The sequence below is a fragment of the Giraffa tippelskirchi genome, chromosome 2 (genome assembly GCF_054371585.1).
Source record: "Giraffa tippelskirchi isolate mGirTip1 chromosome 2, T2T-mGirTip1v1.2.pri, whole genome shotgun sequence".
NCBI lineage: Eukaryota > Metazoa > Chordata > Mammalia > Artiodactyla > Giraffidae > Giraffa > Giraffa tippelskirchi.
Genome location: NC_137276.1, coordinates 11,776,166 through 11,799,207, shown reverse-complemented (window position 1 = coordinate 11,799,207; position 23,042 = coordinate 11,776,166). Strand labels below are relative to the sequence as shown.

The following is a 23,042-nucleotide window of genomic DNA, read 5'->3' as shown; positions in this document are numbered from 1 at the left end:
GGGAGGGAGAGGTTGATGTTAAGTTAAACTATCATTTTACTTTTTTAATTGAAGTATAGTTGATTTATACAATATATTAGTTTCAGGTTACAGCATTGTGACTCAGTAATTTTATAGATTACACTCCACTGGAAGTTATTACAAGATAATGGCTGTAATTCCTTGTGCTGTGCAATATATCCTTGTAGCTTATCTATTTTATATATAGTAGATTGTGTCTCTTCAGTTCATTTCAGTTCAGTCGCTCAGTTGTGTCTCTTTGCGACCCCATGAATCGCAGCACGCCAGGCCTCCCTGTTCATCACCAACTCCTGGAGTCTACTGAAACCCATGTCCATCAAGTCGGTGATGCCATCCAGCCATCTCATCCTGTGTCTCTTAATCCCCTACCTTATCTCGCCTTACTCCTTTCCCTCTCCCTACTTGTTAAACTGCTTTGCTTTTTTTGTTTTTTTTAATCTATGAGTCTTTCTGTTTTTCTATATACATTAGTTTGTTTTATTTTTTAAGACTCCACAGATAAGTGGTATAGTATTTGTCTTTTCTAACTTAATTTCACTGCACATGTTTTCTAGGTCCATCCATGTTGCTGTAGATGGAAGAATTTCATTCTTTTTTATAGCTAATATTCCAGCGTGTGTGTGTATGTGTCTATATCTATGTGTGTGTCCAGCATCTTCTTTATCCACTTGTCTGTTGATGGACACTTGGGTTGCTTTCATATCTTGGCTGGTATAACTAGTGTTGCTGTAAACTTTTAAGTTTTTTGGTTTAAGTTTATTCCTTCTGCTGCTGCTAAGTCGCTTCAGTCGTGCCTGACTCTGTGCGACCCCATAGACAGCAGCCCACCAGGCTCCCCCGTCCCTGGGATTCTCCAGGCAAGAACACTGGAGTGGGCTGCCATTTCCTTCTCCAATGCATGAAAGTGAAAAGTGAAAGTGAAGTCGCTCAGTCGTGTCCGACTCTTAGTGACCCCATGGACTGCAGCCTACCAGGCTCCTCCGTCCATGGGATTTTCCAGGCAAGAGTACTGGAGTGGGGTGCCATTGCCTTCTCCGAAGTTTATTCCTAGGTATTTTATTTTCGAAGAGGTTTTAAGCGGGATTTTTTTCTTTTTCTTCCCCTTATAGCTCATTGTTAGTGTGTAGAAAAGCAACAGGGTTCTGTGTATTAACGCCTGTGTTCTGCCGCTTTACTGAATTCATATATCGGTTCTAGTAGTTTTTTGGTGGAGACTTTAGGATTTTCTGTATACAGTGTCATGTCATGTGCAGATAATGACAGTTTTACTTCTTCCTTTCCAGTTTGGATGCCTTTTGTGTCTTTTTCTAATCTGATTGCTGTGGCCAGACTTCCAACACTATGTTAAATAGTGGTGGCAGGAGTGGGCATCTTTGTCTTGTTTTCAGTATCAGCTTTTCACCATTGAGTATGATGTTAGCGGTGGGTTTTTACATAAATGGCCTTTGTTATGTTGAGATATGGTCTTTCTGTACCAATTTTGATGAGTTTTGTCAGGAGTGGGTGTTGAATTTTGGTTGTTATTTCTCCTTTTTCATTTCTTATTTTGTTTAGTTGTCTCCTCTTCTTGGTAAACCTGGTTAACAGTTTATCAGTTTTGTTTATCTGTTTCAAAAAAACCAGCTCTTGGTTTCATTGATCTTTCTTGTTGTTTATTTTGATCTCTGTTTTATTTATTTCCTCTCTGATCTTAATTAGTTCCTTCCTTCTGCTGACTTTGGACGTCATTTTTTGTTCTTTTTCTGATTCCTTTAGATGGTAGATTAGGTTGTTTGAGATTTTTCCATGTGACATTGGACTAAATTTAATGCAGTTGATTTAACAGAATAGTGTATGTCTTCCTGAAAAGTGGTAGGTAAATCCATTTTTGACATTGAGATTGAATTTGTACTTTGTTATCTAGAGGATTTGCCTTATATGTGTTTATAAAACAAAGATTCCTCTACTGCAGGTAACTTTTCTTTAATTTCTTACGTGTAAACCTGGAAATTTGTTATATTTTTAAATCAAGACAAACTACTTCTCATTTAGTTGTATTATTTTTCAACGCAAGCATTGGAAATAATGGTATTGACTTGCTTAGTTTTAATGGTTACTGAACACCAGCAAGACTGTTAGAAAACTGATTTTAGGGAGCAGTATAAGTACTTGATTTATAAGCTATACTATGAAGTAGTTTATCATGTATTGAAATAAATTATTTAATTTATACTGGAAATGAATTCGGTAGTGAGCTCTGTCATAATCCTTCTCTGTATCTTGAAGGTTATTGTTCAGTTCCAACCTTCCTCGGTGCCTGATGAATGGGGGACCACACAAGATGGACAGACAAGGCCTAGGGTTGTAAAGCGTGGAATTGATGATAACCTTGATGAAATTCCTGATGGTTTGTATAATTTGTTTAGGATCAAGATCATTTTTAAACTTTCCTACTTTAAAATAATGAGAAAAGCAAACAGTTATTAGGATTACCAGCCATATTTGAATGAAATAATGAATGAAATGAAATCATCTGAATGATTATTCAGATTAAATAATCTGAATCAGTCTACAATCTGAATGAAATAATCAGAGTAAAAATAGTGGATTTAACTTGGAAATGTTCATTATAGTGTGTATAAATCTAATAAGAGAAGGATTTTGGGAAAAGATTGTAAGTTTTATATTGGCAAATTGCTTCTCCATGTGGGCCTTAGTGCCCTGGGCAGTTCTGGAGAAATGACAAAGTTATGGAACCTCTATCTATAGGTACAAAACTGATGGTTGTCATTGGCTCATAGCTTCTCCGGTGGCCTAGTTCACTGTTTTATGCCAAGATGGACTTTGAGCCTTGTTCATCCAATTTTGGCAAGTTTGTGATGACAAAAGGGATATTGAATATTGCTACTCGTTTAAGAAAACCTACACCAGTCTCCAGCTTGTGTATGTTTGTATGTATGGATGTGTGCATGTCTGTCTGTCTTTTGCAGGGGAAATGCCTCAGGTTGACCATTTGGTGTTCATGGTACATGGCATTGGACCTGTGTGTGACTTGCGCTTTAGAAGCATTATTGAATGTGGTAAGTGTTAGTCACTTTATTTCATGAAATGATTTGAGAACTATTAGAACTTTAAACCTTCGTTTTAAAGAGTTTCCAGCTGTATACTGTTTGCTGACAGACTGTCAGAGGAGATTGAACTGATGACTGGGCAATACTAATTTGTACTTGTTTTGCTCTTATGACATTTGTAACTCATAAAATCCTAGACTGTGAAGAATGAGCAGGAATCTTGGAAATAATTGAGCCCTTCTGACAGCCTCTGCCTGAACACTTTGAGCTACTAGAAACACCTACACGTTGAACTGATTTCTGGTGGAGTAGTTGTGAGAAGTTATTTAAAGGCACTATGAATTTGTCTGTTTTACATAAATAAGCTATGAAGTTTATTTTTTTGTTTGTAGTAATAGTTCGTATTTATTGAATACTTGGTATGTGCCAAGTACCTTACATGTTTTGTATCATTTAGCCCTCACAATAACTCTTTGAGGTATAGGTGCTGTTACTGTCATCTTTACTGTTGAGTAAGGAGCTGAGGCCCAGAGTATGTCAACCTCTCCTGTGTCTCAGTCTGGGAGGTTCTGGAGCAGGTTAATTTGACTCCAGAGTCTACCCACAGTGCATTTCTGCCTGCCAGTAGTGGTAGTTGAGCCAATAGTTTTCAGTCATTTATCTGTTCCTGTAAAATAATGAAAGAACTTCTTAAAGATTGGGTTTTTTTTTTATTTCCGAACTAAATTTTGTCAGTTTTTTTCTTTGAAAAGTTAGTGTTACAAAAAATACTGGTATAATTGAGGTGATTGCTGACTGCTTACCAAGGTAGCAAAATTTAATCAAGTACATTTGTCTTCCCTGATTTTTTTTCTTTAAGTGGATGATTTTAGGGTGGTTTCTCTCAAATTGCTGCAGACACATTTCAAGAAATCTTTAGATGATCGGAAAGTAAGCAGAGTGGAGTTCCTTCCAGTTCACTGGCACAGTTCCTTGGGTGGAGATGCCACAGGTGTTGACAGGTTTGTGGATTTTGATAACTTGGTTTTCAGATTAGTCAAGCTTAGATTCAAATTTTAAACTATCGTATGAAGTAGTTTATTATGACTTCAACAAGTACACTAAAAAGCTTTGATTATATATTTGCTCTTATATATGATTCAGTTCAGTTCAGTTCAGTCGCTCAGTCATGTCCAACTCCTTGCGACCCCATGAATCGCAGCACGCCAGGCCTCCCTGTCCATCACCAACTCCCGAAGTCTGCCCAAACCCATGTCCATCGAGTTGGTGATGCCATCCAACCATCTCATCCTCTGTTGTCCCCTTCTCCTCCCGCCCCCAATCCTACCCAGCATTAGGGTCTTTTCCAATAAGTCAACCCTTCGCATGTGGTGGCCAAAGTATTGGAGTTTCAGCTTCAACATCAGTCCTTCCAATGAATACCCAGGATTGATCTCCTTTAGGATGGATTGATTGGATCTCCTTGCAGTCCAAGGGGTTCTCAAGAGTCTCCTCCAACACCACAGTTCAAAAGCATCAATTCTTCGACATTCAGCTTTCTTCACCGTCCAACTCTCACATCCATACATGACCACTGGAAAAACCATAGCCTTGACTAGACAGACTTTTGTTGGCAAAGTAATGTCTCTGCTTTTAAATATGCTATCTAGGTTGGCCATAACCTTCCTTCCAAGGAGTAAGCGTCTTTTAATTTCATGGCTGCAGTCACCATCAGCAGTGATTCTGGAGCCCCAAAAAATAAAGTCTGACACTGTTTCCACTGTTTCCCCATCTATTTCCCATGAAGTGATGGGACCAGATGCCATGATCTTAGTTTTCTGAACGTTGAGCTTTAAGCCAACTTTTTCACTCTCTTTCACCTTCATCAAGAGGCTCTTTAGTTCTTCTTCACTTTCTGCCATAAGGGTGGTGTCATCTGCATATCTGAGGTTATTGATATTTCTCCCGGCAATCTTGATTCTAGCTTGTGTTTCTTCCAGCCCAGCGTTTCTCATGATGTCCTCTGCATATAAGTTAAATAAGCAGGGTGACAATATACAGCCTTGACGTACTCCTTTTCTTATTTGGAACCAGTCTGTTGTTCCATGTCCAGTTCTAACCGTTGCTTCCTGACCTGCATACAGGTTTCTCAAGAGACAGATCAGATGGTCTGGTATTCCCATCTCTTCAGAATTTTCCACAGTTTTTCCATACAGTCAAAGGCTTTGGCATAGTCAATAAAGCAGAAATAGATGTTTTTCTGGATCTCTCTTGCTTTTTCGATGATCCAGCGGATATTGGCAATTTGATCTCTGGTTCCTCTGCCTTTTCTAAAACCAGCTTGAACATCTGGAAGTTCATGGTTCACGTATTGCTGAAGCCTGGCTTGGAGAATTTTGAGCATTACTTTACTAGCGTGTGAGATGAGTGCAATTGTGCGGTAGTTTGAGCATTCTTTGGCATTGTCTTTCTTTGGGATTGGAACGAAAACTGACCTCTTCCAGTCCTGTGGCCACTGCTGAGTTTTCCAAATTTGCTGCCATATCAAGTGCAGCACTTTAACAGCATCACCTTTGAGGATTTGAAATAGCTCAACTGAAATTCCATCACCTCCACTAGCTTTGTTCATAGTGATGCTTTCTAAGGCCCACTTGACTTCACATTCCAGGATGTCTGGCTCTAGGTGAGTGATCACACCATCGTGATTATCTGGGTCGTGAAGATCTTTTTTGTACAGTTCTTCTGTGTATTCTTGCCACCTCTTCTTAATATCTTCTGCTTCTGTTAGGTCCATACCATTTCTGTCCTTTATCGAGCCTATCTTTGCATGAAATGTTCCTTTGGTATCTCTAATTTTCTTGAAGAGATCTCTAGTCTTTCCCAATCTGTTGTTTTCCTCTATTTCTTTGCACTGATCGCTGAGGAAGGCTTTCTTATCTCTCCTTGCTATTCTTTGGAACTCTGCATTCACTGTTAAGTTTATATGCTACTTTGTATGTGTGCATGCCTGATTATATATGTATGTGGTGTGTATATTTCTATTGTAAATATTTAAAAGAATCTGAAAAACTTAAACTGGTTTTAAAATACTTACCTGTAGCAGTTTTTTTTTTCTGTAGTGGTTCAGACATGGGGCTGTCCTGTACATTGTAGCATGTTGAATAGTACCCTTGGCCTCTACCCTCCAAATAAGAGTAACACAACCTTACCTCTAATTTAACAACCAAAAATGTCTCTAGTCGTTGCCAGATGTGCCCTGGTGGCAGAGTTGCCCCTAGTTGAGAACCACTGGTTTAGATGATTGTTTCTCAGTGGAGACTCTTCTGGCAGGACAGTTCTTTGTCATGAAAGACTGTTGTGTGTTTTGTAGGCCATTTAGTATCCTTAGTCTAAATGCCAGCAGCACTTACCAGGCACTGTGACAACTAAAAAGGTCTCCACTTACTTTTGATTGCTTCCAGTTGGGAACCACAGATTTAGAAAGTATTTCTGCTAGGGACACAGAGCTGATAACATACTTGGATTTTAGTGAAAGTCATGATGTTTCAGGGCACGTGTTTTAATAAAACTAACCTACGAACATTTTATCATGTGAGGCCCTGTACAGAGGATGAGATGGTTGGATGGCATCACTGACTCAAAGGACATGAGTTTGAGTAAACTCTGGGAGTTGATGCTGGGCAGGGAGGCCTGACATGCTGCAGTCCATGGGGTCGCAAAGAGTCGGACACGACTGAGCGACTGAACTGAACTGAGGCCCTGTCACGGGGCTGTTTTCTTTCTCTCTGGGTGTTCCTGTGCTGTGCTGTGTCCTGAAATATGACCATCTCAAACCAGGAAAGATTTTCATTCTCTTAAACTCCTTTCCTAGTTTCTTGCTACATTCTCTGTTGTCCTTGCTACCTACAATTTTTGTCAGGTATCCTGATTCCCAGTAAATTGGAAGAAAAATGAAAGGTAGGCTTTCCTCTTTAAAAATGAAATAAAGATCTTTGTTTTGGCCTTATTTTATATGATAACTTTAGAGAATCCACAAATTCACAGTATAGTTATAGGCACAAGTTGATAACGTTTTTGGTTTATCTTGATTTATTTACAGTAACCGTCTGAAATCTCCTAATTAGTCTGTGAGTTTTTTTTTCTCAGTGTATTTTCAGGATTCAAAATCAAAACTTTTATGAACTCATATTTAGGGTGGTTACTAAGTATACTTTTTTCTTTCTAAACAGGAATATTAAGAAAATCACTTTACCGAGTATTGGTCGATTTCGTCACTTTACCAATGAGACCTTGCTAGACATTTTATTTTACAACAGCCCCACCTACTGTCAGACGATTGTGGAGAAAGTGGGATTGGAAATAAACCGTCTGTATGCACTCTTCATGAGTCGGAACCCGGACTTCAAAGGAGGGGTCTCTGTTGCTGGTCACAGCTTAGGTGAAACTTTTAAATTTCCACATTTAAAGTACAATTTTTGTTGAGTCATCACTGTTTTCAGTGTGGGTGATATGGTTCGTTAGAGATCTATAATTACAGATTTTCAATTTTATAAAGGGTAGAAGTGAATGCTTTGAGTTTACATTCTGCCTTTTGCTATTCACCTTTCATGTTGCCTAGGAATGCTTTATATTTTAATTCATTCTGCTATTTGGTAAAGCAAGAATATTGATTATCAGATCTTGATTAGCATCTAAACTTTATGTGGCCTCCGCTTGGGACGTTGAACAAAATGAGTAGGAGAATTTATTTAGTGTTATAGAAGCACCTAGTACATTATAAAACAAAAAATCAAAATCCTTTTTTTATTTTAAGGCTCTTTAATATTGTTTGACATCCTGTCTAATCAAAAAGATTTGAGCATATCAAAGTCTCCTGTGCCTTTTGCTGTTGCTAATGGAGTTGTGAAGCAACCACATTTTCAGGAAAAGCAGGTATGGCCTACTAACATCTAGATTTAGAGTTTGAGCCAAAGAGCTTTTCAAAATCTGTACTGATTTTATGTAACAAAACTCCTTGAGGTTTACAAGTATGATGGAGCCATAGAGCGTGTTTGAGTTTCTCACTTGTCTTCCTTATGGATTATACATTTAAATGTGATAGAATGTTTATGGTTTGTTTAAAAAATGTGAAGTAAATTATTGTAGGAAATGGCATACAAATTTAGTAATTTTAGTAATTTTCTGAATATTCAAACTTGGAATAACAAACTGCCAAAAATTATGATTTATATATGGAACAGAATTAAGATTTTCCCATAGATCAGAAGATATTTTATGGGAGTTTTTCTGAACTTTATAATGTTCTCCCAACTTTTTTTTACAAAGATACCTGAAGAGCCAAAGCTGACGTTGGATGAGTCTTGTGACCTTGATGTGGAAAATGAAGAAGTCCTGACTTTGCAGGAAACTCTGGAAGCACTTAGCCTCTCTGAATATGTTAGCACTTTTGAAAAGGAAAAGATTGATATGGAATCTCTGGTACCGATGATCATTTGATTCATTTTTGTCTGAAATTGTTTTTCCTGTGTATGAGATGGAAAATTATTAAGATTTAAACCCTTTTACATCACAGTGTAAGCAGAGACTTAAATGTTTAAAAAAATTGAAAAAATCAGGAGAACTTTTTTTTTTAATAATCTGGGAAGACTTTTCTAAGTATAACAAAACCCACAAGCCATAAGGAAAAAAAATTGTGTAGTAGGGGATCCCATAAACAATATCTAAAGGCCAATGATAGGTTAAGACGATTTGGAGCACACCTTATAGACAGAGCATGTATTTCCTTATTTTTCAAAGTTTCTACAAATTAACTACACAAAAACCATCAACACAATAGGAAAATAGGCAAAGGATATGAACAGATGTACATGGAAAATAAAATAACAAGCAGCTTATCAAGAAACTCAAGAAAAATATGAATTAAAAGTGCAACGAGATTTTTTTTTAACCTATCAGTTTGGCAAGAATATTAAGAGTTTGATTTAATACACTCTGTGGCTGGGATAACAGGAAATAGGTACTGATACGTACTGGAGTAAGAGCATAAATTGGTACAACCTCTATGGAGGGCAGTCCAACAATATCTTTTATTATTTTTAAAATATTTATTTGGCTGCACCAGGTTTTAGTTGCAATATGTGGGATCTTGTTCCCTGACCAGGGCTCAAACCTCGGCACCCTGCATTGGGAGCGTGGAGTCTCAGCCACTGGGCCACCAGGGAAGTCCTATCTTTTAAAATACAAAGAATGCATACACTTAGCCCAGCAATTTCACTGCCAAGGGTATTTCCTGTGGAAAAATACTCATATAGGAGTATTTCCAAGGATACTCACTGTAGCACTATTTGTAATAGCATCACCTTAGGAACACCTGTGTCCACTAGTAGGGTGCCAGTGAAATCATTTATGGTGCATGCACACAGTGGCGAACCCTGCAGCTGTTGAATGAATGGGGCAGTGCCAGAAGGATTGGTGTGGAATGATCTCTAAGGTTTGTTAGGTGAAAAGACCAAAATTCAGACCTGTTTGTGTATATAGGTTTGTTGTTCAGTCACTAAGTCATGTCCTACTCTTTACGATCCCTTGGACTGTAGCGTGCCAGGCTTCCTTGTCCTACACTTTTTCATTAAGTTAACTAGAGTTGCTTAAATTCATGTCCGTTGAGTTGGTGATGCGTATAGGTTGCACACATGGAAAAACATGGGATGCTGTGTGTATATAAGATGTCTCTGGAAGGAGAACAAGTTACCTGCAGTTTCCGCTCAGAGGACTGGGTGGTTGGGTGGGTGGAAGGAAGAGACTTCATTTTACGCTTGACATAACTTTTGATACTGTACAACCATGCATGTATTTTCTGTTAAAAATTAAGAGAATGGTTTAGATGTGGAGGCTGAAGATTTTACCACCTAAATTAATTCATAATTAAAAAAATTATTGAGGGTGGAGGTGAAAAAATTAACTTAAATTGACTAGGATATTCAATTATCTTAGATGATACAGTTTCTTTTCATAATTTCCTTTTTTCAGTTTCAGTTCATGTATCATTAGATTGACTAATGCGCTTGTCTGTTTTCTTTTAAAGCTTATGTGTACAGTGGATGATCTGAAGGAAATGGGGATACCGCTTGGACCCAGAAAGAAGATAGCTAACTTTGTAAAACATAAAGCTGTCAAACTGGTAAAGTTCATTACTGCTCCTAAAAGAAAACACAACTTGTCTCTGACTAGCTTGTTTATATTTTGGAAATTTTTGTTCATACCATTATGGTTAGGCCAGTTACTGTGCTCCCTGCTCAAGGGAACAGTAATCGAGTATGGAAGCCCAGATGTGGGAGTCAGCCAGAACTGGGTTTAAATTCTGATTGCATTCCAATTCCTGGTTTTCCTGGGGCTGATCAAAGTTCAGGATAAAGGACTTTCAGTTTTAAAATTGGTATTTGCATATTTCCCAGTGCAACACTGGATAAGTCCTAGACAAATAGATGAGCTGGTGACCCTAATTTCCAGCTCAACTGCTCATTAACCATATTTTCATGAGCAGTTTGCTCCACTTTTCTGGTCCTTGGTTTCCTTCATTTCTACAGTAGGAGCGATAATGCCTTCCTTACAGGATTGCAGAGTAGATGAAGCCATGCATGTATAGCTAATCACCCAATAAATATTAGCTCATTTTCTGTCTTTCTAATCCTTCTCACCATCTAAAGAGATAAAAAGAACACACACATACATCTTATTAAATAATAACTCAAAATCAAAAATTGTTAGCAGTCCTAAACACAGCAATAACAGCAACAACTGAAAAGCAGTTAAGAAGAAGTAAAACAACTGGGAATAACTCACTTGTTTTATTTAATTTTCATTAAGTTAACTATACAGAGATTTTCTGTAAACTTAGAAAAAGTTGGTAGCATTTAGGGTAGCTATTTTGTTTTTGTTGTATATTAATTAACATGGTCTTCATTGACCCTTCCATCTTTTGAACTTCTGTGGTTCTTTACTTTGGAAAGAACTTAGCATGCCCCTTTATGTGTAATATGATTATAAAGTCATAGGACAGAGTTGTTGTGATTAGCTAAGCAGTTGAATTGTTGAGCATTTTCCGAGTGTATCTTTTGGATCGGGCATGTGCTAGATCCTTGGGATCTGGAGATGAACTGTGGGACCTGTGGTCTAGCTAGGGGGTGAGATTTGACCACAAAGGAAGTATCGGTCCTCTGACAGTGATGTCTGTGCTGTCAGAGCCAAGTGAGGCCTGGCTGTGGGAGAAGGGACAGGGGCTGGTGAGGGAAAACTTCCCCCAGGTGTTGGGGAATGAACTTGAAGGGGAGGGGTGGGGTCAGGAGATGGCTTTCCAGGAGGGGGCAAGTATTTTTCTGCAGTGGAAACAGCAAGGGGATTGAGAATAGGGTAGGGGAGAGGGTCCCAGAGGCCCAAACGGTGAAAGTGGCAGCTGGTTCTCAAATGTATTCTCATGGCCGTGAAAGGCATTGTGCTTTTTAAACTAACACCATGAAATGTTGACTTGCTTATTAATTTTTGTCACAAATTATGATTTAGCACCAAAACATTTATTTAGTCTAAATTTTAATTTTTTTACTTCAGAAATGTTAAAATTTAAAGCTATGTGCTGTAAGCCATATTACCAGGGTCTCCTGCATTGCAGGCGGATTCTTTACCAACTGAGCTATAAGGGAAGCCCCTATAAAATTTCAGCCATGAGCAAATGTGCTTATGATAAATAGTAAACGAGTTTTTAGACATTGATTCCTTCCTGGTTTTCTATTAATATTTGCTGTCTTGTGCTATTGGTTAGGGCCTACTGGCTGATATGGAGTACTAAAGGAAGAAAAAGTTGGAGCAAACCTTTAAGTTGAGACAATTCCATTATCAACCTGAATTTTACATTAATGTGTGTGTGTGTATATGTGTGTGAGAGAGAGAACTGGGCCACGTTTTAGCAGCAGTGTAAAGCCACTGGTTCAGTTCTAAGGGACACAGTGTGAGACCCGCTGCCGTGGGTCAGTGGAGCAGTCAGGACACTTCCATGACTGGGCTGGTGTTTTAGAGTTCACTTGGTTAGAGTGTGCAGATGGAGTTGGAAGAGGGTGAAGCTAGAGGGTGTTGGGAGTCTCAGCATAGTCACTGTAATTATGCAGTGACTCAGAAATGGTTGGGGTGTAATAGGAAATGGAAAAGAAGGGTGCGACTCAAAACACATTTAAGACACAGGATAGTGTTTGTGATGGTTGATTGAAGGTGACGATGAAGACTGAGTTGAGGCAGCATCTCTGGTGAACACAGTGGTCACCAAAACCAGGACACCACAAGTGTGTCCACACTGTGGACACCAGCCTGTGTTCTCCACAAGTAAGCACGTTTGTCTGCATGTGCATGTCAGTGAAGCACAGGCCTGTAAAAACAGAGAAAAACAAAAAATGAGAAGCTAGATTTCCAGGTCCTGCATCTGTCCTTGATTTTATGTTTCAATAAAAGAAAAAAAGAAAAGTGTTCTGCTTATAGTTCTTGAAAAGTCTCTAGAAGGAGTCTGGTTTGGGTCCTGTAGTAGCTTGGATATGTAAGTTATGACACTTATAAGAATGTTTTGAAAGGGGTAAAAACCTATAAAGTCATCTTATTTTTTAAATTCAAAAATAATTGCCTCTGAACGAACTGGGACACTTTCTCAGCCGTGTTGCCATTGATCGCTCTGTTTTTCATCATTAACAAGGTGCTGCTGGATCAATAATGAGATAAAATGGTGCATCCTGTTGATTTACTGTAACTGAAAAGTTAGCCCATTATTTTTAATAAGGAGATCAAGTATTTGTGACCTGAACTTTTCTTTCCCCTTTGTAAACCATCTAAATCATTTTCCTTTGAAAAGAAATAATTCTCAGTGTTGGGAATATTGATTGTCAAGTGTGTGGATGTTGGCTCACTTTGTTTTCAAGTTACTGCATGTGTCTAAGAGGGAGACAAAACAGCAGTCCGCGGTAGGACTGTTCAGGGTCTATTTAAACAGTCTCTTAGCAGTTTAGAATGTTAAGTTGTATGACTGTAATGGGAGGTACTTCGAAGCAAGAAAGCAAATTTAAACTGAAGAACGTAGGCCACATTCTTCAGTTTGTGTTTTAGGTTTAATCCTGTGGTGTCTCCAAAGGGCAGAGATAACAAGGCCAACCCAGACCTTCATGGTGGGATCAGTTCCCAGATAGCTGGCGGAGAGCTTTCTTTTTGCTATATCATCTTTTGAATTAACCAATTGGACTTGTTTCCAGGTTTCCTAGTATTTGGAATTCACTACCGGACTAGAGCAGTTAGACCAGCTGTTGGGTTTAGGCACTGTCAGTAATGTTCAAACAGAGACTTCCCCAGGTATTCCCAGCTTGGGGAGTGAGGACCTCTGAGACCTGTGCCCGTGGGAAGTCGGCAAATCCACTGTTGACGGTCGTTCACATTCCCCTGACGTTGTTGCCGCTGTCCTGGGGTGCAGTCACAAACCAACACGGGTGGATTTTGTCTCATTACTATAGTGATACACCTGTTCTGTTGATGCTCCCAAAGATTTTCTTTACTGACTTATGTATGAAACGCATAGATCTTGAGTGTTCTGTTCAATAAGCTTTGACAGTTTTTGCACCTGTGTAATCACCAGCCAAAACCAGAAACAGAACATTTCTGTCCCTCAGTTCTCTCATGCTGCTTTCTGATCAGCTCCTCCTGCCATACAGCTCCTCTTCCGAATCTGATCTCTGTCAAATAGTTTTGCCTGTTCTAGAACTGTATATAAATGGAACCGACACTGAAAATTCTTTTGTATCTTTCTTCTTTTACTCAAAATACTGTTTTTAAGATCCATGCAGTTGTAGTTTTATTTGCAGTTTACTTCTTTTTATTTCTGAGTAGTTATCCCACTGTATGAATGTACCACAGTGTGTTCTTTACAGAATGCTTTTGAGGAAAACTTGTCAATGGCTTCATATAGATGTAAGAATATAAATTTTTTAAGTTTACACCTCTTTGTAGAAAGTATATATTTTACAGTTACATAAGTACTTCTAAAATTATCTGCCTAAAGTTGAGATCATAAAGGAAGAAGTTGGTATTTTTTAAAAAAAACTTCTATTAAAGTTTTAAATTACATAAAAAGTGTAGGGCACAGAGTATAATAATAGCTAATGTTAAGATTTAATTGTAGCTGTTTTGCCACATTTTTCTTTGTTCTTAATTTTCTTTTTCTTAAGAATTTTAAAGTAGCTTATAGACATCATGGCATTTTTTTCCTTGAATATTTAGTGTGTTTCTCTAAAAGAACATTTCTCTAATTAACCACAACGCCTTCATTCTTATGCCTAAGAAATTACTAATCATTCCTTAATATTGGTATGGATATTTCACAGTGATAGCTGATAACTTTTTTCCCTTAGTTATATTATGAAATTTTGGTATTTCACAGGAAGAGAAAAAAGCAGCATCAGAAAAGAAGGCAGTGGTGACCTCTTCGACAAAAGGACAGGAGGAAAGTGCTCAGAAAGCTAAAGACGTGGCTTCTCCTCCCTCAAACTCGAATGAGTCCAAGAGGAGACTCCCGCTTGGAGCATCTGTCTCTTCTGTGCGTGTTGATTATGAGGCCTTTGAAGTTGGCACCGGACAGGCAAGTCAACACACTGACTCAGGCAGTGTGGTTTATGTTGGAATCACTTACTGGGTTATTTGAGCGACTTTAAATTCTTTAAATATTTATTCAACAATTTTTTGGGGGGAGGGTGGAGAAAACTGATTTTCTCTTAATAAAAACAGTATGCTTTCATAATGTTAAAAATAAGGGATTGAATGTGTACTGAACATATCACCTCGCCTTTGAAATTGTCTCTATTTAAATCTTTTCACCCCTCAGTTTTATAGCGTTAAGTGTCCCAGCCACTAGAAAGAGAAGTGGTGATAGAAAATTAATTATGTTCAGAGTATGCTTAAACTTTTTTATTACTCACAGTTCTTCCTTGAGGGAAACAGTTTCTGTAAAAACCTACCAAGTAGTTGATAATGCTGCATTTAATGATAAACTTGTTTCACAGTGGCTTAAAAGTATGAAAATCTTTTTAGAGAAGGTTACTTTCAATATATTTATAGTTGTATGGTTCTAATCTCTTAAGTGAGCTCATGACTGATTTAAAGAAGGCAGAAAATATTGCTGGATGTTTGATATAGCCTATTCAAGCTTTTAAGCCTAATTCATACATAAAACTTGCATTTGAAAGGATTTTTCTTTCTTTCTTTAACTTACTTATTTGGCTTGCCTACTCCAGAGTGAATGAGCTCAGTAGTTACGACTGGCAGGCTCAGTTGCCCCATGGCGTGTGGGATCTTAGTTCCCCAACCAGGGATCAAACCTGCATTCCCCACATTGCAAGGCTTGCAAGGTGGATCCTTAACCACTGTACCATCAATGAAGTGAAAGTCTCTCAGTCGTGTCTGACTTCTTGTGGCCCCATGGACTGTTGCCTGCCAGGCTCTTCTGTCTATGGAATTCTTCAGGCCAGAGTCCTGGAGTGGGTAGCTGTTCCCTTCTGCACGGGATCTTTCCAACCCAGGTCTCCCGCATTGCAGGCGGATTCTTTACCATCTGAGCCACCAGGAAAGTCCCCAAAAATGTCTTCTTAAAATATGAGCAAACTTGAACAGACTCTAGCAAATAAAGAAAGGACAGATACTTTCTCAGCTGCATGTGAACGCTGGAGTGTAGAAGGTTTGTGGAAACAGGGCCTCCCCATCATCAGGACACTCTCACTGCCTGCTTCTCCTTGGAAGTGTTGGCCTCTGTGAACGTGGAATTGTGGGTGTTGGTGGTTCTGGAGTTCCCTCCTCATAGCTTCATCACCATAGAGGTAGAGGAATCTACCTAATAGGTCAGGTTAAGAAACTTTTGAGGAAGGATTTTATTTGACCTGACTTGAGTCTCAAGTCCATCCCGGACCAATTTTTTCTGCCTGGGGAGTGGGGCATGGTTTGATTGACCCAGTCCAGGTCACATGCCATCTCCTTTGTAACCCACAGGGTTGTTGTGGTAATCCACAGTGTGCATCATTCATGCCAGAAAGCCAGGAAATACTGATTAAGGAAAAGATGAGGGGGGAAAAAAAATCTCATGATCTCCTTAACCATGACTAACTACCATAAGCAGTTCGAACAAGGCCTTCTGGGCTCTTGAGCATATATTTACATATCTATTTTAATAAAAATGGAAAATACTAGAACATTATATAGGTCTCCCTTGACTTATGATGGAGTTACGTCCTGATTAACCCATTATAACCTGAAGATACCCAAAGTCAAAAGTGCATTTAATATACCTAACCTGCCCAGCATCAGAACATTAAGCATTAAATGTGCTCAGAACACTTAAAATTAGCCTATAGTTGGGCAGAATTACCCAACACAAAGCCCATTTTTTAAATAGGCTGCCGTAACAAACTGTCACAAGCTGGGTGGTCTTAATCACCATAAACTTACTGTCTCACAGTTCTGGAGGCTGGAAGTCCACGCTGAGGTGTCAGCAGGGCCTTGCTCCCCTCTGAAGCCCTGTAGGGGCACCCTTCCCTGCCTGTTTCCCTTCTGGTGGTTTGCCAGCAGTTGTTAGCCTCCTTTGGTTTAAGTGTGCTTCACCCCGCCGCCCCATTCTTCCATTTTCATGTGGCCGCCTCCCCTTGTCTTACATCACTTCCCTGTCTCTGTGTCGAGGTTTCTCCTTTTTATAATGACACCAGTCACTGGATTTAGGGCCCACCTTAATGCTGTAATGATTCTGTTTCCAAAGAAAGTCTGAGGTACTGGTGCAGTTCTCTTTGGGGGAACACATTCAATCCATAATATTGGACCTGTAGGCAGTTTTTCACTCTATTAAGCAATCCAGTGATAAATAGTTTTAAACCAACTTTCTATGAACATTTTTTATTCTTTCTTGCAGTTATATAATTGAAAGTATTTATAGCTGGGCCAAAGGCCGTGAACACGAGAATGTTAAAGTTACTGCTACTTGCCCCTAGAAAGTTTGTACTCCCACTGGCAGCTTATAAGACTGCCTCTCTCTCCTCTCCCTTGCTAGTACTATCATTCTTATTTAAAAATGTCGTATTCTTACTTTTATAACTTCTTCTAAAGAAATAATTTTTTCACATGCAAATAGGAGTTTTTAATTTTTTTTTTTAGTATTTTATTTATATCTGTGCTAACTGTATCAAACTGTATTTCTTTGAGCACTAGAGAGTTAGATATTTTGTCATCTGTTTTTTATGCTTTTTTCCAATGATGTACTAGTGTACCTATTTTTCTGTTGGGTTGCTTTTCTCTTTACTGGTACTGAAGAATTTTTTATATATTAGGGATTTTGGCCCCTTCATGTAAATATTTTTTCCAGTTGATAATTTTTTTAACCTTATTTTTTTTTTTTTTTACTGGAACTGAAGGAAGATGCATAATCTTGAGAGCACCTCCTTTGTGGTCCCCATCAGTGCAGAAACCATTGAATTTGCAAATGTAGGGGCAAACCAAGGGATGTGAAGTCTAGACTTTGTTAGAAGGGCAGCCTAGTTAGTAGAAAGAGCTTTGCATTTGGGGTTAGATGTCATTCTGCCACTCACCGTGTGGTCCTGGGTAAGTGACGTCACCTACTTGGGCTTCACTGTCTTCGTCTGATAAGCGGGCATGAGAGTCCCTGCCATGATGCCCTCTGCTCTCAGTGTACCTCTGTCATGCCCTTGATTATGCCATTCATTGTTCTTCATTCTCAGGATACTGAAATGATGAAGACACACATTCTGTCACTGAGCAGCAAACAAAAGACCTTTGTAAACTAGAGAGAGCTGTCCGAATGTGGGTGCTTTCTCTTAGGCTAACAGTTCTCTGTGAGCTGAAAGGCTACATGTGAGCTTCCCCCTCACAGGAGCTCTTTGGGGATAAGTCATCTTTCTAATGGAGAGAAACATGCCTAATGGATAAGGATGGTGGTTATAGTAGAAGTCACAGTCATTGGATGCCTAAAATATGCCAAGCACCTTATGTGGATTTGGTTATTAAGTGTGGCTTTTCAACCACATTATGAGTTTGGCATTGTTATGATTCCCATTTTATAGATGAGGAAACTGCGGTGGAGGCAAGAGAGGTTGAGAAACTTGCCTGAAGACACACAGTGAGGAGTGGAGTCAGGGCTCAAACCCAGGCATTTTGATTCTAGAGTCTGCAGTTTTGACCACATTTATAACTAACATAGAGATGATGCTTCTATACACTATATATTTTATGCTTTACGCAATAAGTGAAAGTCTAGTTAGAGAATGTAATAGTGGATAAAGATTTCAGAGGGAAATTTTTTGGTCCTTTTGTGCTAGCAGCAGCTGTCCATTACAGTGATGAGTAGCATCGTAAGCCGCACGTTACAGAGCATCATCTGTATTGGGGTGCTTTTAATTAAGTGCGGTTTCAGTTGAACCTTTGATGTTTGTATTTCATGACATTAAAATGACTGTCTTTCATTGTTTTCTGATTCTTCCTAGGTTTCTGTTGTTTACAGCTCCTTAGACTTTGAACCAGAGATTTTCTTTGCCTTGGGATCTCCAATTGGTATGTTTCTCACTATTCGAGGAGTGGATAGGATAGATGAAAACTACAGGCTTCCCACCTGCAAAGGATTCTTCAATATTTATCACCCAGTGAGTGACTTGCATTTACTTCTGCTTTGAAGGAGACAAAGCACGAGTCCTCTTTATCCTGATAGATTCTCAGATTCTTATTTCTTAGGAATTAATACTGATTTTGATTTTGTAGAACTTAGCTCTCTGACCTAAAAAATACAGTCTGATACTTTGCAATAAACTATTCTACCAGAAAGCCTTTGTTCAAGGAAATGATTCTTTTGTTTTGTTTGCAAAGTAATTTTCTCCACAAACTGAAAAGTCTTCTTATAATTACCAGTATTTGAATAAGGTGTGAAAAAAAAAATCTCTGGTTTGCCAGTTATCTGTTTTCTCACTTAACTAAGATACATAACTCAAAACAGCTTTTCATAAATTTCTAATTCTTCTGTTTATAGCTGGACCCAGTGGCATATCGATTAGAACCTATGATTGTACCAGATTTGGACCTAAAGGCGGTTCTCATTCCACATCACAAAGGCAGAAAAAGACTCCATTTAGGTAAAAAGCAAGTGCAACAAAAACTCGTTTCCTTCCTGTCATTTTGTGATCTGTCATTTAATGATGTGTGTTCTTCCCGCCATTTGTAATAAGTTATGAGCATTTTAACACTAAGCTCTTACTTATTTAAGTGCCTACTATATTCAGAACCTGTTTACTAAATATTTGGAGGAGCTATAAAGTTATGAAAGAGTTTCTTCTCCTTGATGATTTCTTGATAATATTCTAGATGTTGATATAATGAGGAATGGGGGAAGTTGCTGATAAAGTGAGATGCATACATTTTGATAAGATTTGCTAATAGTTTTTGGAATTGGGAAGCAGAGTAATTTTTGAACTAAAGACCAAACCATCAAGAAATAAATTTGATGCTCAGTCAAGTGATCTATTTTTTCCTTGGTAACTATAAATAAACTTTTTCTTTTAAAAAAGTTTTATTGAACAAAGTGGATTGATAATAATTCCAAGTAGGGTTTAGGTTTCTTGTATGCCTATTAATGGTGTATATTACTTCTTATTCATAGGTTTAAAAGAAGGAAGAGTGATCATGCCCTCTTATTTAAAATTTTTGTTCTTTTTTTTTTCTTTGAACTTGCATCATGCTTTTCAAACACAATTAACTTTTGAAGTTAAAATGAGAAATTTGATGCTTGGATATTCTTAAGATTTTGAATTAAAATATGATTTATTAGACAAAAGCAGAAAAAGTAAAGGGGCAGTAGTTTCTTCATTTTTAAATTAGCAGTTTAAATTGTGATTATAACAGAATGTCAAATTCTCAAAACCATTCACCAATACATATTAGAAAAACAGTCATCTTTTTAGTCTTGTGGGCCCATATTTTGACTTATCGCATAAAAAAAGGCCCATAAATGTGCTTATACATTTTTATGGTATTTGAATTCTGTCTCTTTTTTTTTGGAGAGAGGAAATGTATAGGTTTAGGCTGGATCAAGTTTAGTCATTACAAAAATGATAGAATAAGACTCCACAGAACATTTTAATATGTTGAGAGTTCTTGGCTGAGAAACTCTCATGTATCTGACATTTAAGAGAAGAATAAGAGGTCTTATCCAGTCTGAGAATAGTGTAACTTGTGTTTTAATTTTAGTGGTGCAGAATTTTACCCAGTAACTAATACCTTGTTATGTCGCCTTAATCTCTTTAGAGTTGAAAGAAAGTCTCTCTCGTATGGGATCTGATTTGAAGCAGGGTTTCATTAGCTCTCTGAAAAGTGCTTGGCAGACATTAAATGAGTTTGCCCGCGCTCATACCTCTTCAACTCAGTTGCAAGAAGAATTGGAGAAGGTAGCCAATCAGATCAAAGAAGAAGAAGAAAAGCAAGTAGTTGAAGGTAAATTTGACATTTAAGGCATTTTCCAGTGCAAAAATTATTTGTGAACAAAGCACACATAAATTATTTGATGATGCTTTTCCATTATAGTCCTTTTTGTTAAAATGTAGAGGCTCTTCCTATAAAGGAAAATCTGTTTGGACAAACTGTACTTCAAAATGCATGTCATCCTTTCTTTTTAAACTAGGTTTTGGGCTGATAGTTGCAGGTTTTATTCTGCTGCTGTTTAGTTGCTAAGTCATGTCCAACTCTTCGCAACCCCATGGACTGTAGCTCACCAGGCTCCTGTCCATGGGATTCTCCAGGCAAGAATACTGGGGTGGGTTGCCATTTCCTCCTCCTGGGGATCTTCCTGACCCAGGGATTGAGCCTGCGTCTCCTGCATCTCCTACACCGGCATGAAGATTTTTTACCACTGAGCCACCTGGGAAGCCCAGGTTTTACTGTACAGGCTTTAAATTTTGTTGAGATTCATAAGGCCAGAGTGGAATGTCGGAGTTGAGAACTAAGTTGGTATTCAGGCATCTGAATGACCCCCTGTGAGGGAAGCTCTCCTGGCTCTATGTCTGACTGTGTCACTGTAGACTGTACGTGCAATGTCAGGTCGTTGTGCCGTGATGTTTTGGACTCTTTCAGGTTCTAATTCTATTTCCTTTCTCTCTACAATGCTCTCTCACCCTTTTTCTTCAAAACTCCTGTCAGCTGGTTGGCTCGCTCTCTTCTCTCCCGGGCAGCCAGCCCCTCTTCCCCCTGGCTCTTTGGAGGAATGGGAAGTGAGCCTGTAGCTCCCCGGGCTGCTGCGTGTGTCAAGCAATTTTCTCTTGAGCCCAGAAAGTCAGCTAAAGTCAAAGGATAATGATTAAGTGATTGACTTTGATATTGAAATGGTTTGAATTCTAGCAGAAAAGATTGTTGAAAGTCCAGATTTTTCCAAGGATGAGGACTACTTAGGAAAGGTTGGAATGTTGAACGGAGGCCGTCGAATTGACTACGTTCTTCAGGAAAAGCCAATAGAGAGTTTTAATGAATATCTTTTCGCTCTTCAGAGTCACTTATGCTATTGGTAAGTATTTTCACCTTTGATAGTGTTCATGTGGCCTTTAGGTGCCAGCACATACTGCAGTTCCGTGAGATTCTTGCTGAGTTAGCATTTGTTACGGAATATTAATTTGAACGCCCATATATTCAAAATCAGTATTTTCCTCCATTAGCTTAGTTATCCACAAGATGGCAGCGTGTCACCTGCGTTTGACCAAAGGCCTTTGGTACTTGTACACGTTGTTGGGATGCCTTTCAGAGTGGGAATGGTAGGGACTTTGAAGGCCATGCTTTCATATGTCCTCTGTCACCAAGGAGAACGGCGGCAGCACAGCTGTTTGGTTGCTGATCAGTCTTGATCCCTTTTTTAAGGACAGCTCTGAGATTACACGACTTTGTTTTCATTTGCCCTCCTTAGGTAATGTTGAATAGAACCAAAGCTGCCTTTCCACTTTTATGCATAGAGGTTAATTTCTCATTCTCTCTTAAGTAAATGTGCTTTTCTTTTTAATAGGGAATCAGAAGATACTGCTCTATTATTACTTAAAGAAATTTATCGAACAATGAACATTAGTCCAGAACAGCCCCAGCATTGACTGGACTTCAGCTTCACTGTGTGAGTTTATCTTTATTGTGTGTATAAATTCTGAAGGCTTCATTCTGAGGCTTTTTTTTTTTGGCTGCACCCTGCAGCACATAGGATCTTAGTTCCTCGACCAGGGATCAAACCTGGGCCCCCTTTGTTGGGAGCAGAGTCTTAATTCCTGAACCACCAGGGGAGTCCCATGTCTTTCTCTTCCTCTCTTATTCACCTGGAAAAACCTTAATCCTAGTAAACCCCAGTTGTCTCTTACTCTGAACCTCACCCAAGTAGCAGCACATTGCCAGAGAAAAGTCAGGCAATTGTGCTAACCGTACTCGCTTCAAATCTATGACCAAAGCATCCAATGGGCAGTCAAGCCTGCAGTATAGTTTGCCACACTTTGCTGGTAAATTCCCTTCTCCACACCCTGAGGTGACTGTTATTTTGCTCCTCTCTCTCCTCAAGTTTCCCACAGCACTTGACCGTGACCCTACTCTCACACACTTAGGAGAGAAGCCAGAGAATCCCACTCTAACCACCGTCAACTTGACCCACTCTGCTTACCTTTGTATCTTTGTGATTTTCCCCGCATCCACCCACCCATCCATTCATCCGTCCCTCCACCCACCCAGCATCTTTCCATCATTTGCTGAGCACCTTACTTACCTGCTCAGTGCCTAGGCCCTGAGCGTCACAGCAGTGGACCACACAGTCTCTGCCCTCAGGGATCTTCTTTCCTCTGGGGGAGGACAGACAATAAATAAACAGTGGCAGTGAGTCAGATGGTTAAAAATAGAGCAGCAGGATAAGGGGGAGAGTGAACAGGTTGC

General features: G+C 38.9%; 1 protein-coding gene and 1 long non-coding RNA gene across 17 annotated transcripts in view; one reads left to right on the top strand and one right to left on the bottom strand.

Moving 5' to 3' along the window:
- Positions 1–23,042, top strand: part of SEC23IP (SEC23 interacting protein) — a 115,173-nt gene that overhangs the window by 12,683 nt on the left and 79,448 nt on the right. For 10 of the 16 annotated variants that reach the window (XR_014067179.1, XR_014067171.1, XR_014067181.1 and 7 more), the window contains 13 exons: positions 2,287–2,407; positions 2,991–3,080; positions 3,931–4,072; positions 7,280–7,488; positions 7,864–7,982; positions 8,376–8,528; positions 10,132–10,227; positions 14,506–14,703; positions 18,599–18,754; positions 19,135–19,237; positions 20,406–20,591; positions 21,492–21,654; positions 22,144–22,245. Coding sequence is in view for 11 of the 16 variants with exons in the window: in XM_081535674.1 (XP_081391800.1) it covers positions 2,287–2,407; positions 2,991–3,080; positions 3,931–4,072; positions 7,280–7,488; positions 7,864–7,982; positions 8,376–8,528; positions 10,132–10,227; positions 14,506–14,703; positions 18,599–18,754; positions 19,135–19,237; positions 20,406–20,591; positions 21,492–21,654; positions 22,144–22,225 (1,818 nt within the window). In the remaining 5 variants the exon portion in view is untranslated. The remainder of the gene's footprint in view (positions 1–2,286; positions 2,408–2,990; positions 3,081–3,930; positions 4,073–7,279; positions 7,489–7,863; positions 7,983–8,375; positions 8,529–10,131; positions 10,228–14,505; positions 14,704–18,598; positions 18,755–19,134; positions 19,238–20,405; positions 20,592–21,491; positions 21,655–22,143; positions 22,246–23,042) is intronic. The other 6 variants (XR_014067190.1, XM_081535709.1, XM_081535719.1 and 3 more) reach the window with 2 other exon arrangements.
- LOC145524146 (uncharacterized) lies at positions 10,876–22,953 on the bottom strand. Its single transcript, XR_014067257.1, has 3 exons — positions 22,879–22,953; positions 17,687–17,840; positions 10,876–12,459 (listed from the first exon to the last, which is right to left on the bottom strand). It is a non-coding gene; the product is annotated as an uncharacterized LOC145524146 (long non-coding RNA).